The 16,793-nt window shown below is 47.9% G+C and overlaps 1 protein-coding gene and 1 long non-coding RNA gene across 3 annotated transcripts in view; one reads left to right on the top strand and one right to left on the bottom strand.

Annotated features, from left to right (window-relative positions):
• BICDL1 (BICD family like cargo adaptor 1) overlaps positions 1-16,793 on the top strand; it is a 93,915-nt gene that overhangs the window by 73,576 nt on the left and 3,546 nt on the right. The window contains exons 5-9 of one of the 2 annotated variants that reach the window (XM_081287432.1): positions 3,525-3,704; positions 4,254-4,472; positions 5,756-5,899; positions 10,691-10,821; positions 16,091-16,211. In XM_081287432.1, the coding sequence (XP_081143558.1) occupies positions 3,525-3,704; positions 4,254-4,472; positions 5,756-5,899; positions 10,691-10,821; positions 16,091-16,211 (795 nt within the window). The remainder of the gene's footprint in view (positions 1-3,524; positions 3,705-4,253; positions 4,473-5,755; positions 5,900-10,690; positions 10,822-16,090; positions 16,212-16,793) is intronic. The other variant, XM_081287431.1, reaches the window with a different exon arrangement.
• Positions 8,359-14,629, bottom strand: LOC308645376. The gene is made up of 3 exons (XR_014021185.1): positions 14,521-14,629; positions 9,822-10,054; positions 8,359-9,244 (listed from the first exon to the last, which is right to left on the bottom strand). It is a non-coding gene; the product is annotated as an uncharacterized lncRNA (long non-coding RNA).

The following is a 16,793-nucleotide window of genomic DNA, read 5'->3' as shown; positions in this document are numbered from 1 at the left end:
TTCATTTCTCTCTCTCTCTCTCTCTCTCTCTCTCTCTCTCTCTCTCTCTCTCTCTCTCTCTCTCTCTCTTCATTCATATTCATTTCTCTCTCTCTCTCTCTCTCTCTCTCTCTCTCTCTCTCACACACACACACACACACACACACACACACACACACACAGGATTGAACCCTGGCCACTTTACCACTGAGCCACATCCCTAGGCCTTTTTTATTTAGAGACAAGGTCTCCCTAAGTTGCCTAGGGCCTTGCTGAGTTACTGAGGCTGGCCTTGAGCTTGGGACCCTCCTGTCTCAGCCTTCCAAGTCACTGGGATTACAGGTGTGCAGACCACTCCCAGCCCCCTTCTCCTTTTAATGGAACAAAGATGGCCCCAGGAAGTTCTTCTCCCAGTCCCCAGAAAAACATCTTTTAAGGTATGGGGAGGTGCAGTCCATGAATCTGTGAATGTGACAAGTACAAAACACTGTCCCTGTGCCTGGCCACTAGCACACTGGCGAGGACTCTGCAGCTAGGGACTGCTGTGTGAGGAGTGCACAGGGAAGAGGGCAGCACTTAGCAGTGATGACTGGGTGGTCCCTCCTGTGCAGGAGGGGTGACCTATCACCAGAGCATGGTTCCCAGTGTGGACTCCATGAAGAATGCGGAGGGGCCAGAGGAGTGGTGGTGAGAGCAAGGAGGAGCCTTGCCAGAAGCTGTGGACCCTGCATGGCTGTCCCTCCCTTCATCTGGTGACCCTTCCTTTCTCTGAGCCTCAGTTTCATTGTCAGGAACATGAGATGCTTGGGTTCATTGATATCTGGGGCCTTGTCAGCTCTAAAAAATGTAGGCTTACGGGAAAATCTCTGAACTGTTTTATAAATCAAAAAGCAATCTATGGGAAAAGTCAGAGGTTATATATCTAATATTTGGCTTGCAAAATGGAAGCTATTTGAAAAGCTCTTGAAAAGTAACATCTCTACGTAATTATTAACCCTCTCCAGTCTTCAGAAAGGACAAGAAAAGCCAGGCACAATGGGGCACACCTATAAATCTAGCTACTTGGGAGACGGAGGCAGGAGCATCATAAGTTCAAGGCCAACCTTGGGCCTTCAAGACCCTGTCTCGAAAAAATAAAAAAGATTAGAGATGTAGCTCAATGGTAGAGCACTTGCCTAGCATGCACAAGGCCCTGAGTTCAGTCCCCAGTGCAACAAAAAGAAAGAAAAGGACCAGGAAAGAGCAAACAGCTTACTGTACAGGATGCAGGACTAATGTTAGACAGGCTAAGGTGACGGACATTTCTGCCCATAAGTGTTAGTTAGAACTGAAACTATGGGACTTTGTCTTCAGAGATCCTTAAGACAGACTTAAGGAACTGCTCATCTGTTGGAGGCAAGCAAGCAAAGTGTGTGGAAAGTGAGAGCCCTGACTGGGAGTCTCAAGTCCAGCTGTACCTCACAGTGGTATTGGGAAAGCTCTCCTCACCTGTGGCTCAATCCCTCATACGGGAATGAGGCAGATTGGCCCTCTGCCCTAGGGCCTCTTTTAAATGGTTAGGTGTGACACTGAAAACAGGAAGACACGGTTTTTTCCCATGGGGCAAAGCTTTTGGCATCACTGCCTACATGTTATTCCAAATCCCACCCCTGCTCCTGTCCAAGCTACCTTTATTCTCCTTAATTTTTTCATGAAAACATATCATTCATATAGTAAGGTATACAAATCCTTAAGTAGATAGTCAAGTGAATTTTTACAAACATGTACATTTGATAACCCCCTCCCCACATCTGGGTCAAGATAGAAAATATTGCTAGTGTGGTGGCACATGCCTATAATCCCAGCAGCTCTGGAGGCTGAGACAGAAAGATTTCGAGTTCAGAGCCAGCTTCAGCAAGAACCTGTCTCTAAATAAAATACAAAATAGGGCTGGGATGTGGCTCAGTGATTGAGTGCCCCTGAGTTCAATCCCTGGTACCACCCCACAAAAAAAGAGAATTTTTTCCCCTGAATTTTTATATTATCAGCTCCCCACAAGCAATACCCTGCCCCTTCCTCAAAAGCCAGCCTCTTGCTCAAGTTCAATCTATCTCAGTGAAGTTTTTAATAGAAACTTTTTTAAAAATTATCTTTTAGTTGTCAATGGATCTTTATTTTATTTATTTATGTGTGGTGTTGAGAAACGAACCCAGTGCCTCACACATGCTAGGCAGGCACTCTACCATTGATCCACCACTCCAGCCCCCTAATGGAAGCTTTCTAATGACAGAATTTTATATTATGTACTTTTTATGTCTGGCTTCTAGCCATGTTGTCGTCTGTGGTAGCAGCCTGTTCCTTTTTATTGTATATGTTTTTCCAACATATGAACATACCACAATTTATCCATTCTGTTTTTACTAGCATTTGGATATTCTCCAAGTCATGACTGTTGTGATATCCTGTGTCTGTCTCTTGTCCTCATTTTATAATTGGGGGTGTGCAACCAAGAGTGGAGTTGCTGGATCATAAAGACCACCAGGCACTTTTCCAAAGTGTGTATACGTTTTCCACTCCCACCAGCAGTGACAGTTCTTATTATTCCACACTTTCATCAACATTTGGTATTTTTTTATTTTAATGTGGTACTAAGGATCGAACCCAGTGCCTCACCCGTGCTAAACAAGTGCTCTGCCACTGAGCCACAACCCCAGCCCCAAAATGGCATCTTACTTGGGAGGTGTGTTTGAATCTTTCATTATGGAGGGTTCCGCAGACCCAGCCGAGGAGCAGTGTGTTGAAGCTCGTGTGTTCTGCCGCCGGCTCTGACAGCCAGCAGCCCCAGCTGGGCTGATCCCACTTCATGATGTCACTCCTTTTTTATTGCTTGGAAATTAGTCCCAGGATTTCAATAAGTGTAGTTGTAAATAAAAGATACTTCAATGGAACACTTATTCTGTTTTATAGAGTGAAGTGTTACCTGATCCTAGAATCAAGAATAAAGCCAATGAAGATTTTTAAACTATAAATTATAATTTTTGTACTTTGAAGATACTTTTTTCACTGAAAAAATATATGTGGTTTGATCCTCAGCACCACGTAAAAAATAAATGAAATATCCAACTATAAAATAATATTAAAAAATATATATGTATACACACACACATATAAAACCCCAATACTATATATCTTTAAATATTAACAGTATGTCCTTATCATAAAAAATCCAGTGAATGTTCAAATTTCCAATTGTCCTATAAATGTGATAATTTTTTATATTTTTTGTTTGAATCAAGATACAAACTAAAACAGGCCTACACATTGCATTTGGTTGATATGCCGCTTGAAATTTCTAGTTTCCTCCTTTTGCTTCATTGAGGAAATGGAGCTCTTTGTCTTGGGGAGTTTTCCAGCTCTGGGTTTGGCTGGCGGCCTCCCGGTGCAGTCTGCTCCACTCTTCATACCTCTGTGTTTTTCTGTGGGCTGGTTCTAGAAGTGCAGGCTCAGACACTTCTTGCTGGTTTGGTTGGGATGAGCCTCTCTAGCTTCTGCTCTCTCCTTGAAAGCTGCACCAAAGCCAGCTGGAGCTGCAGGAGGTACGGCTCTCCTACCGACAGCTGCAGGTGAAGGTGGAGGAGCTCACTGAGGAGAGGAGTCTGCAGAGCTCTGCGGCCACCAGCGCATCCCTCCTGTCGGAGATCGAGCAGAGCATGGAGGCTGAGGAGCTGGAGCAGGAGAGAGAGCAGGTGCTGACTTCCCGTCCTCCCAACACTCTGCTGTCGCTTGGTGAAGGCTCCTAGGCCTGCAGGCTGGGGCAGAATGCGGTGGGCCCTAACTGAATTCTGTCCCCAGCCCTCTAGTTCCCACATACTTGTCCATCAAGGCCTTGAGCAGAGCTTCCAGAGGACAGTGTCAGAGGCAGAGACACACCTGTTTGGTCTCACCTCGTACTCTGAGGAAATGCTGTTGACTAAGGTTCAACCTTACTCCACCCAGTTGGCTGCTTTTCATGTGTTTCATCCTCCTACAATCTCTCATTCCCCTGTCACTTCCTGACTCCAACTAAGGACTGATTATAAAATAAAGAAGTGGCAAAAAAGAGAGCAGGACAGGTGAGAGTTGGCAGGCTGGGTAGGTATAGTGGGCCTAAAATGAGTCTTTCTTGATACAAATGATTTTAGAAAACAAAACCAAAATCTTTTCTCCTAGAACTGGTGTCCTTGGGTTCAGATAGTAGACAGAGATGGCGAGGATTCTCTGGAGTCCATAGTCAAGAATATTTCTTTGTGACACAGCTGAGACTGCAGCTCTGGGAGGCCTACTGCCAGGTTCGCTATCTGTGCTCACACCTTCGAGGAAATGACAGCGCTGACTCGGCTGTGTCCACGGACTCCTCCATGGACGAGTCTTCAGAAACGTCGTCTGCCAAGGATGTGCCAGCTGGCAGCTTGCGCACTGCCCTCAATGAGCTCAAGAGGCTGATACAGAGCATCGTGGATGGCATGGAGCCCACGGTAAGAGGAGAGAGCAGGGGTGGGCCCAATGCAGCAGGTGATGTCAACCACAGGACCAGAGTCTATCTAGTCTATGTCAGAATTCCTTCCCCTTAGTTACATCTGAGAACACTGAGTACCTATGATCAGGCAGAGGGGCCAAGTGCAAGGGAATGGAGGCTCCTAGTTGTCCTGCAGGCACCAGGGTAAAGAGTTAACTCAAGTGTGAGGATTTCCCTTGGAAACTGAATAGACAAATAAGTATCAAGCCAGGCGACGGTGGCACACACCTGTAATCCCAGCAGTTTGGGAGGCTGAGGCAGGAGGATCAAGAGTTCAAAGCCAGCCTTGGCAACTTATCGAGGCCCTAAATAACTCACTGAGACCCTGTCACTAAATAAAATACAAAAATAGGGCTGGGGATGTGACTCAGTGGTTGAGCACCCCCTGGATTCATTCCTCAGTACCAAAAAGAAAGAAAGAAGTATTCAGGTAAAAACATCAGGTTGCTCTTCTTAGCCTTTTGGTCCTGGTGGTGGGATGAGCTAAGGATAGGCAAGCTTAGAAGACCTAATGCTTCTGCCAGAAGAATGTAAGCAAAAGCTGGGCACAATGACCATGCCTGTAATCCCAGCAATTTAGGAGGCTGGAATGGGAGGGTTGCAAATTCAAGGCAAGCCTCAGCAATTTAGTGAGACTCTGAAAATTTTTTTAAAAAAGCACTGGGGATATGGCTCAGTGGTAAAGCACTGCTGGGTTAAGTCCCCAGTACCAGGAAAACAAAAAAGTGTAAGCAAGCACAAAAAGCTGACAGATCAATGCCAGGGCCCTCTTAGAATTTCAGATGTGGCTCCCTGTGGGGATGTCACGTGCATTCTGTGCAGACTGGCCTTGCCTCAGCTTCCTGAGATCCCCCTGACTGCATTCCCAGCCCAGCTCTAGAACTTTCTTCTCAGGCTTCACCCCCTGCAGAATAGCCGTCTTTCTGCCTCTACTGGGTGGAGTAAGAGGAAGGTGGCAGATGAGCCTGGGGGTGTCGGCCAGGCTGTGTCGCTGTGAGTGTGCAGATCACTGTGGGAGGTGGGGGCTGTCAGCAAGCGCACCATTCACACACATAGCTTCCTCTCCCTGAAGCCTGAAATGAAAATGGATGTCTCGCTGTGTCTTGAAATGAACTCAAGAGTCTCTCTCCCTAACTACCTCTCTCCCTCCCCTCACCATCTCTTCTCTCTCCTCCATCTCCTTTCCATCTCTCCCCATTGTCCATCCCTCCCTTTCCATCTCTGGCTGGCTTCTGCTGTCAGAGCTCCCGGAGAATTGATGAGGACTCTTTAGAAGAACAGATAAGGCAGACCAGCGAGGACTCGAGAGCCCTGAGGGAGCTCATGGAGGGGGAGAGGGGTAAACTGAGGCAGAGCCTAGAAGAGCTGCAGCAACTCCACAGTCAGGTGAGCACCCCACCCTCAGCCTGTGTGGGGAATGTGCACTGGTCCCCCAGCTCCCCCACTTCTGTGTGAGAATCGACTCTCCTCCATCATATCCTCAGGAGACTGTGACTGAAGTTAAGGTGAACAGGGCGTCCTCAGAGGAAACCAGTCCTCTCATTCAGCCTTCAGTCCCCTTGGTAGGACTGAGAACAGCTGGTTCTCCACTCCAGTGACATGTCTGCAGAGCCAGGCTGATGGGTGCAGCTGGCAGTTGAAAGCCCTGCTTCCAGGCCCCTTGCCGTGTTCCCCGTAGCCCCTTGGTAAGGAAAGGGGCTGTGGCCCTCTGTGTGAGTGCCGTCACCACCGCGAACCTGGTCTTCAGCTTGAGGGAATTTTCTGCTGCCTGTGCTGTTCCTTTCCTGTTTGATCATGACTCCAATCTCTGTGAATATGGAGTGAACATGGAGAAAGACATTTATAGTCTGATCTGAAAAATTTTAAAGGACTTAGGAGCAGTCCTAACCAGGAAGAGCTTCTAAAGCCTGTCCTATGAGACAAATAGAGACTCTTGGTTTTGACCATTCTTAGGTGCCAGTTCTGTCCTCCTTGGGTTGGCTGCTGGGGGTCACAGCAGACAGTGGTTTACACCCTGCCTGACTCAGCCTGTTCTTTCCTGGTCCAGAGGGTCCTCCTCCCTTCCTTCTCCGTGAAGTTTCTGTGGGATAGAATTGGGGCCAGCTCTTCCTTTAGTTTTCTTACACTCAAAATTTCTGAATAGAAGTAAACTGTCTTTTGGGGTCATCTAAGTAATCTTACCAGTGTGATCCTCTTAAAAGATTGTGGGAGACCCCCCCTATTGCCATCACTACAATACAAAAAAAAAAAATTTTTTTTTGTGGTGTTGGGGATTGAACCCAGGGCCTTGTGTTTGCAAAGCAAGCACTCTACCAACTGAACAAAGACAGGAAGATGCTATTTAAAGCTGAGGTTTATTCCTGGCCAGACCCTGGGGAGTGAGCTGGACAGCCAAAGACATTCTCTTCCCTAAACTCTCGAGATCCTCAGGTAGTCTTACAGAGCAAGGGAGAGCAGTTCACATGTAGGGACAAATCTTCCAATCTGGAACAATAAAATGCAAGACAGAGTAGGATCTGAAAGTTCTTTGTGTTAAATAAAATGATATTTTATTATGTCTTTTTAAAAGTTTTTAATTTTTTGTGTGTGTGTGTGGTACTGGGTTAAACCCAGGGCCTTGTGCATGTAAGACAAGCACCCTATCAATTGAGCTGTGTCCCCAGCCCTAATTTTAAAAATTTTTGACATAAAATCTATCTGTATCACCCAGGCTGACCTTGCACTCCTGGGCTCAAGACCCTCCTGCCTCAGTCTGCTTAGTAGTGGAGACTATAGGCACATACACTGCATCCAGCCTATTTATTTTAAATAAGCTTTTGCTTATCAGCTCTTTGGTATTAACTGGTTTGGGGGGTTTTGTTTATCAGGATTATAAAAACTAGAAATTTACCAGAGGACATTATTTCACTCAGAAATACAAGCAAAGAGCAGATTGCCAAGAGTCAGATGCAAAACTATTTAGGAAGCCATCTCCACTGAGGAGGCTGCTTACGAGTTCAGCTAATGACCAGTTTAGGCAATTCCCGTGGACCCTCTTCACATAGCTCACCCAGCAGCTGTCTGGACTCACGTCTCATGTGGGTATAGATTGGGCTTCTCCTCCTGTAGGTCATCTCTTCCAGATGCTCAAAGCAGAAAGCCTTTCTGCCATGCTACATCCACCAGAACTGTCCCATGGGAGTCATGCTGACATCCCAGAATAGCAGCAGTTGAGGTGTAGATTGAGTTCCAGAGTGACCTAGAAACGGCGACCAACATAGTGGGCAGGACATTCCTCATCAGGGTTAGTTTGGCATCTGCCATGCCCACCGGTGTGCCTCGACTCTGAGGAGCACAAAGTGGCTGTGTAGGACCCTTGCCGTCCAAGACTATACAGTGTCACAAGGGCAGTCAGAGCCATTTCTGGACCCTTTGGGGGTTCTCAGCATTTTCCCATTCTACTCTCCTGGCCCCTGCCATATTTCAGACCCACCCAGACAGGGTTGGCTGGGACGAAGATTCTAGCCAACAACTCCTAGACCAGGGTCAGGCTTCATATGATGAATGAACTATCCTCCAAGCCTGCTGCTCTCCTGTGTGAGAGTGCTCTTCCCTCCTGGGAACTACAAGTCAGATGTGGGTATAGGTGAGTGGCCAGTGGTACCCCACCCCCTCAGAAACTTACCCAAATTTTTTAATAAAACAAAGCTCAAGTTTAATTTGACTGTTATCCATCTGAGGCAGAATCCCTGGGCAGACCTGAAGATTGCCCAACTCCTCCTATGATATCAGTGGCAAAGCACCCCCCTCGGTGCTCCCCCCCCCGCCCCAGCCCCCCTCACTTGAGTGACTGTGGAGCAGCTGCCAGGAGGCAGGAGGGTCTTTAAGATTAGTCTGCAGAATGTGAAAACCAGTCCTCCAGGGGCCTCCAGCTCAGTCCAGGGGTAGGAGGCTCAGTGCAGCCTCACTGGGGTCCTTCACGCCTGCCAGCAACTCCAGAAGGAGGCTGAGCCCAGGAGAGCGTGTCCTGGAGCTCCAGAATGAGGTGGTGACCCCTCTTCTTCAGGCTCTCCGCTCTTCCCACTCCACTGTCCCGGCCCCTGCCCTGTTTCAGACCTGCATTCATTTGCTGCAGTCTATCTGCTTTCCTGCACATGATGGATGACCTTCCTGAAGAGTGACATGGAAACAGGATGCCCCTTGCCTATAGGTGGCTGGCTCCTATTCTCAGGTCAGGGAGGCCTGGGCCCCGTGGCCAACAGAGGGGCTGTGCTCTAGCCACAGTCTCCTGCTCTCTCGTCTCTACCCCCCCACCCCGCTTTTGTGTTAACACAATTGAACATGAGCTCTAAAAGGGCAGAGCTGCACACTCCTCAGGTTCCCCACACGGAGGCCTTCTCTCCAGCTCACTACCTACCTTCCTCTCACTTCTTATCTCCACCCACTTACCCTTCAAGTTCCAGGGCAGGCTTCACTTCTTCCTTGAAACCCTCCTGAGTCCCTTCCTCAAGAGAGCCCCTGGCCAGTTCAGCTTCGTATTCCAAGGCTGCCTATGGCAACACTCAAATAATTGTTAAATGGAAGAGCAGATCCAGCCCTTGGTACATGGCCTCAGGGCATTGTCTTTGATACTATTTAATTGTGCAGATACCCACCTCATTTGGAAAAAGTGGGACAGGGGGTGGATGTTACCCAAGACCATGTGTAGTCAAGCCAGATCTGTTCTCACGATGACTGTTGACGTCACCTTGGCTGGGAGAAGAGAGTGGAGCCCACCACCCCACCCTGGCCCTTGGTGAGCTAAACTAAAGCTCATTTGATCCTCTTAACAACTTGGTGGTAGAAATAGTTTTGGGTGTTTTGTTTTGTTTTCCTAATTTTTGTGGAAAGTATATATGGCTCGAACATGAAAGTCCCTTGCCCCTTCTCCTAAGGCAGGTAGGTGGGCTCTGGCTTATCTAGGGTTTCTGAAAAGTTCTTCTGGAGTTTTCTGTGGAGCAGTTAAATGCAGGCCTTTCCTGCCCAGCATGTGGCTTTCCCTGATCCTTAAACAGCTGGCTGAACCACCACCTGGCCTGAGGCCCTGTCTAAGGAGGTCCTGCTGCCTCTGCCAGGTGCTTTCTGGGTCTTGAGTTCCATCCATCTGGCTGCAGAACCAACCTGCTGCTGACTAGCAGGAGGCTGGGCATCTCCGGGCACCTTGTCTGCCCCAGGGCAAGTGCAGTGCGAGCCCGGTCTCTGCAGTTGCCCCTGTACTTCCCCTAGGCTTGGAGCCCTGTTCACTTAAACTGTCTTCCCCACCCCACCCACCCGAAAGTGAGTTACCTACCAGACTCCCCAGAGTTCATGGTCCATCGCAACATCAAGGCAACAAGTTGTCCTCCTACTCCAGCTCACTGTTCAGGGTCCTCTGAGTTCTCCCAGAATGGCTGCCCCTGCCTGTGCTCCTAGGGCTGGCAGTCTTGCCTTTTCAGTCTGGGGAGCTCAATCTTCAGCCTTAGTCCTGGGGATTTGGCTCAGTTTCGTTTTATCTGAAGATGATTAGACCCAAGACCTGAAAAGCTGAAGAGGGTGCTGAAAGGTGACATCTGTCCCCATATGGAAGAGAGGCAGATCTGAATAAACTGATTCTCCTTTGGAAAACTGTCAAAGTATGTGTAATATTTAACAAGAAGGTGGGGTCAGGCATCCCAATTCATTTCTGATCCTATCAGCCTAGAAGAAGGGGCTCCCGCCCTTCATTGCCTAACCCACACTTACTGAAGCTCTACCAGGCAGGGTTTCTGGTTGCTGACAACAGGAATTTCTTCTGAATGCATTAGAATTAACTCGGATCGCTCACGGAACCCATGGGAAGAAAAGTGGGAGAGCTCAGCTGCCAAACAGGAGGGTGCTGTGGGGAGGGGACAGCAGAACCATTCTGCTGCCTTGGGAATAATCCCCACTCCTGCAGCCTTGCTCACCTCCCAGGAGCAGGGAGTGACTGACCAGTCTAGGTCACATGCCAGCATGTGGCTCCTTTCTCAGGAAAGAAGGGCCCTGCCTTGGAGCAAGGCAGCAACAGGAGGACACCCGTCCACTCGCCACATACCCAGGCCTGCCTGGGGATTCTGGGTCCTTTTTCCCTCTTGGAAGGGAAGTCACCCCGGCCAGCAGCAGTGGTATTATCACACTCATCTTTCTTTGGTCTCCTGTTAGGTGACACTGCTGAGTGTGGAGATGACTGCACTGAAAGAGGAGAGGGACCGACTCAGAGTGACATCTGAGGACAAGGAGCCAAAGGAGCAGCTTCAGAAAGCCATCAGGGACCGGGATGAGGCCATTGCAAAGTAAGTAGGGATGTCTCTTTTTATTTTATTTCTACAATAAAATTAAGCATATACAATTGTTTACATGCTGAGTTTTAAAAATTCAGTCATACAGAAGAATACAAAGGTGAGAGTGAGTTTCCATGCTACCCACCCTCCCCCACAACCCTGCTCTTCTCCCCAGGTATATTCTACTGTTCAATAGTTGGGTCCCCGGTGAGGCTGCACACGTGTATAATCCAAGCCACTCTGGAGGCTGAGGCAGAAGGATCACAAGTTCAAAGCCAGCCTCAGAGAGGCCCTAAGCAACTTAGTGAGACTCTGTCTCAAAATAAAACATAAAAAGGACTGAGGGTATGGCTTTGTAGTTAAGTGTCCATGAGTTCAATCTCTGATATCAAAAGAAAGAAAGAGAGAAAGAAAGAAAGTTGGGTGTCCTGTGCATGTGTAGGCATGTATGTTAATAGTTGTGTATTTTTAAATAAAAAACAGCAGCAGGATGACATTCTACATGTGTTGCCTTTTTTTTTCCCACTTATGTGTTAGCTTTCCAATTTCATTACATGAATCTATTCCATTTTTTTTACTTTTTTAAAGTGGATATTTTCAAGCATACACAAAAGAAACATAACAGGAACCCCTGTCTCTCCATCTCTCAGCTTCAACACTAATCAGTTTGTACCTCTCCATGGGATTGTGTTAAACAAATCACAAGAGTCTCCTCATCCACAAACACTTCAGTGTGTGTCTCTACCAGAAAGTTTCTTCCTTAAAACATATAACAATACAATGAAATTGAAAAGAACAATTTCACCAGCTATGGTGGCACATGCCTGTAACACCAGAGACGCAGGGGTATTCAAGTTCAAAGCCAGCCTCAGCAATTTAGTAAGGCCCTAAGTAACTTAGTGAGACCGTGTCTCTAAATAAAATATAAAAAGGGTTGGGGATATGGCTCAGTGGTTGGGCCCCCTGGGTGCAATCCCTAATACAAAAATAAAAACAAAAAACTTTTTTTAACATCTAGTAATCTAGTATCCAGTCGGTATTTGTAACCCAGTTATCCCTTTAATGTCCTTTTAAAATTTATTAGAATCTGAATCCAGAGTCCACATATTCTATTAAATTGGTAGGTCCCAAAAGTATGTAATACCTCTCCCTTCTTATTTTTTTTCTTTTTCATATTACATTTATTGAAAAATGGGATAAATTGTCTTTCTAGTTTTTCTACATTCTGGGTTTGATTGCATCCCATAGTGTCATTTACCAGTTTCTTCTGTCTTCTCTATTTCTGATAAATCAGTCATTTTTTAAACAGTGTTTTGGGTTTTCTTTTACAGATAAGAAATGCATAAATGCATTCTCTTATATCCAAAAACTTGGAAATACATAGGCACAAGCCATCTCCCCATCTTCCCCGTCTCCCTGTGAATTATTTATCATGGAATCCATCTTCCCTCTTCACCGAGCTCATGCGAGGCTATAAAAGTTAACCAAAATGCGGGCTAAGGTTGTGGCCCAGTGGTAGAGCACTCGCCTAGCACACGTGAGGCCCTGGGTTTGGTCCTCAGCACCACATAAAAATAAATAAATAAAATAAAGGTATTGTGTCCATCTGCAACAAAAAACAAATTTTAAAAATTACTAACAACGTGTTTTCTTACTTACAGCTTGTTAATAGCCGTATCTGTAGGTCTCGTTCTTGGTCATACAGTAGGGTACCCTTTCACCCTCCCAGCCTCAGGATGAAGGAAAACCTTTGTAATACCTGTTTTACAGACAGGGAAACTGAGAGGTGCTTTCCTCAGGGTCACAACCAGTAGACTCACCAGGCTCTGTCTTTAGGCCTCCGGGTCTGGTCATCAGAGTTCTCTCCCCTCTGCATTGCTGCTTATCAGGAAACTGCACTGAGCACCTTTGAAACAACTTCTAAATTAGATGCTCTGTGCTTTTTTTTTTTTTTTTTTTTTTTTTTTTTGGTACTGGGGAGTGAATCCAGGAGTGCTTAACCATTGAGCATCACCCCCAGCCCTATTTTGTATTTTATTTAGAGACAGGGTCTCACTGAGTTACTTGGGCTTTGCTATGATGATGAGGCTCGATTTGAACTCAAGATCCTCCCGTTTCAGGCTCCTGAGCCACTGGGATTACAGGCCTGCACCACTGCACCTGGCTTTTGCTATATGCCTTCTTAAAAAACAAAAATGGCACACACTTCAGTGTGTGACTTTAAAATCCCTCACACTGTAGCAACCTTCCCCTTTCTCATTTCTTCCCATGCTTTTCCTTTCTCCTCTGTGTCTTTATGTTTTCATCTTCTCCATTTCTTAATTTACCTTTGGGTTCCCTTGTCTGTCTGGTCACAACCTCATAACAGGTATCTATCAATTTTGGTTCATTTTAGAAATTCTACTCGGTGAGGCTCACAAACCTGTCTACGAATGTGTGTTCCTTGGATTCCTGGGATGCTTAAATGGCAGCGTGATAGGAAGGGGGACATACCTTTACGAATAGCAGAGGGCAAAACTGTCCAAAACAATGAGGAATAAAACAGTGAAGTTAAGATGCTAATTGAGAAAGCCCATTGGGAATGAAAAACAGAATGAAGTTAATAGTCCAGACACATTGGTCATCCTCTCAGCAGAACAGAGAAGAGGCTGAATGTGAAGATGTGAAGATCTGACCATGTTCTACCACAGCGTGAAGGTGGAAGAGAAAACCAGAGAAAGTGTGAGGTGCAGGAGAGAAGAAGAAAGTTGTCTAGTCCTCGGAAAGAAAAAGAAAGTGGAGGGGCAGCTACCCAATCTTGTGATACATACCCTTGCCTGCCACTAAGGGAGGCCCAGCTAGCATTCTGGAGCTCCACCAGATTTGCAGTGCTCCTTCCTGGAAGGATGAAACCTCCCCCTGCCCCATAAAAGGGAGAACTCTGGAGTGAGGGCTCAGTTTTCCTGGACCCCTGTAGGCAGGGCTTAGCTGGGAAGGGAGAGTGATAGACCACTGTGTGGGGAGTCGGGGAGGTTAGTTCATTTTCTCTTCCTTGGAAATGAAAATCTTGGTATTAGGAGAATTGAGACAACAGGCAGAAGGAATCCGTTAAAGTGGAAATCACACCCATACTGATTAGGACCTTGGTTTACAGAATGCTTTCATATACATTACCTCGGATTCTCCACACTGGCTGCACATCAGAATAATCTCCTGCAGGTACCAGGGCAGCCCTCCCGAACAGTTAAGTCTGAATTCCTGTAGTGGGTGACTTTACCCAGTGAGTTTAATGTGTACTTTGGGGTGAAAATCCCTAAGAAAAATAACGTCTCTTTCTTCACTGGGTTGTAGGAACCTTAAAGTGTATCTTATCCTATACAATAGATAGGTTTCAAGAAAGTTAGATAATTTGAGGTGAAAGGCCCTCCCTAAAAACAGAAGTAATTCTTGGGCTAGGAATCTGCCTTACAACAACAAAAGAGGTACTAGTGGGTTTTATAGTTTGGTACCAGGGATTGAACCCAGGGGCACATAACCACTGAGCCACACCCCCAGCCCTTTTTATTTTTTATTTTGAGACAGGGTCTCACTAGTTTGCTTACAGTCTCGCTAAATTGCTGAGGCTGGCTTCAAACCTGTGATCCTCTTGCCTCAGCCTTCCAGCCTCGGGGTTACAGACGAGCACCACCCGCGTGGCTAGTGGTTCCATAAACAAAGGAACCCTTCTTGTACCTGGAAACATTCCTCTGTAAAAAATAATTACTATGTTGATCAGTGGGCGACTTCTGTAGCTGTGCTCTCCCGGTCTGGGGCTTCTCATGGATGACAAGCCCCGATTCTGTGGCGAGCCAACCTGGGCTACGGAGGCCAGAAGACCCCGCTAGGGGCGCACCACCGGCCATCGGGCCCTGCAGCGGCATTAGTCAGCACATTCCTGGGGGCTCGGCTGCACACGGTGCCACCTGCCGGCGGAAGCTCAGGCCTCCACTCCCCAGCCCAGCCCAGCCCAGCCCAGCCCAGGATCCGTGCTGACGTTCTGGCTGGGACTGCGGCACGGCCAGCGTCCATGGCAACCGGCTCCACGCGAGGATTTCCACTGTTCACCGCCAGCCAATGGCAGGGGCGTGACGAACTGCCTCGAGTCCCACGCCCATTGGGCAGGCTCAGGTCCTATCCGGGCTGTCGGCAGCCACAGTGGGCGGGGCTGGCGGGCACCGTCGCCAGAAGCCGCATCTCTAGGGAAGGCGGGTGGGTGACTGAAGACCAGAGAGGAAGTGCTGGTCACAGCGGTGACTTGAGCGCTTAAACGGGACCCACCTGCCCCTCCTGCCGGCTGCTACTAGTGCAGACAGTGTCTCCAGGCTGGAGCAGGGGAGCCCGCCGTCTCTGCAGGCGGATCCTCTCACTGTCCTTGGGCCCTGCGCCGTGTACAGCAAGGACCCTGAGCTTTGCCATTTGAGTACTTGAGGGAGTGGGAGACGTGGCAAGAGCTGAATGAAGCGCGTTTCCATGGCTGGGCAATCGGTGCCTCCTCTACAGAGGCTGCCGTTGGCTCCCTTCCGCTTTTATTCCCATCCCCGCCCACCCCAGGATTAATTTCCTCCAACATTTAACAGCTGTAATTTAGGAATATTGAGGGAGGAAAACGAAGTAACACGCGAAATATGGGGTATGTGAAAATGTAAAAGACTGGGGAGTCACCATCAGTGATCGATACCCAGATAACCAGCAAGGGTTATGAGTCTGTCCTGCGACTGGCTGGGGATTTTTAGTTCACAAACCTAGAACTTGTTTTCTGGATCTTTTTTCCACAGAGCAATATCGTGATTGTCCGTAAATACCCTGTTTCATAGTGACTATTGCTGGCGACTGTATTCCATCTTCCTTTTTACCAGTTCCCAGTCGTCAGATACCAAGCTATGATGGGTGTCCTTGTGTGGCTACCTTTGCACACATCCATAACTTTGGGACAGTTCCCTTAAGGGAAGAGTACTTAGTTAAAGGGACACCCTCTCCATGCCAGGAGGTCAAGAGCCTCACCCCCCAGGAGGCCCTGGTCTGGAGGGGCAGATGAGTGGCTCCTTGGTGCCATGTGAGGCCTTGGTTTCCCTCTGGGCTCTGTCCTCATCTAAATGTCATCCTCTCAACTGCGCTCAACCTTGTTTCTCACCTGTGAGATGGAGTTGACAAATCATCCCTTCCCCTGCAGCTTGGTTATAAGGGGCTTCCTTTCCCTGTGGGCTCCAGATCCCCAGGACAGCTGGCACAGGGTGTTGGTGGGCTCACTCTTGTCTGTTTACAGGAAGAATGCCGTGGAGCTGGAACTTGCCAAGTGCAGGATGGACATGATGTCTCTGAACAGCCAGCTGCTGGACGCCATTCAGCAGAAACTGAACCTCTCCCAGCAGCTTGAGGCCTGGCAGGTAAAAAAGAACAAGAACCTGAGCCCCAGGGCAAAAGACTTCAGGAGGGTCTTTGAATGGAGCATAGTGTAAGGACAGTTTGCTATGTAAGGGTCCCACACAACTGGGCGAACCCCCATCTTTACCTGAAGAAACCCAGAGTTCTTGTGCTCCCATTTCCTGGGGATAATTCCTGAGGGTGCTTTTGGGAGTGGCAAACCCCAGGCTGCTGCTGTAGTGCCCCCCCACACCTGGAAGGAGGCCCTATTTCAGCTGGCCTTTTGGGCGTAGTTTAAACTAGAGAAAGAAACAGCTGTTAACACGGAGGTGCTGGGAAGCCCCGTGTGACCAGGTGAAAATTCACAGCTGGATGCGGTCCTCCTCAAAGGCCTGCGGCGCCCCTTTCCCAAAGAGCATCGGCTGCACTGGGAAGAATGAATTGCCCTGTTCGTCTCTGGGACCACCATTCTTAGGGTCCAGTGCAGCTCCCTGGGGCCAGGCTGTGACCGGCTTTGCACTAATGACCTGGCTAGCATGACAGTGGCATAGCCACTGATGTTTCTCCTCAATCCCCACTAGATGGATGCAAAGCTACCTGAGTGA

This window comes from Spermophilus citellus (genome assembly GCF_964194105.1).
Source record: "Spermophilus citellus genome assembly, chromosome: 3".
NCBI lineage: Eukaryota > Metazoa > Chordata > Mammalia > Rodentia > Sciuridae > Spermophilus > Spermophilus citellus.
Note: the sequence above shows the minus strand (reverse complement) of the source record. Positions and strands in the feature narration are given on the sequence as shown.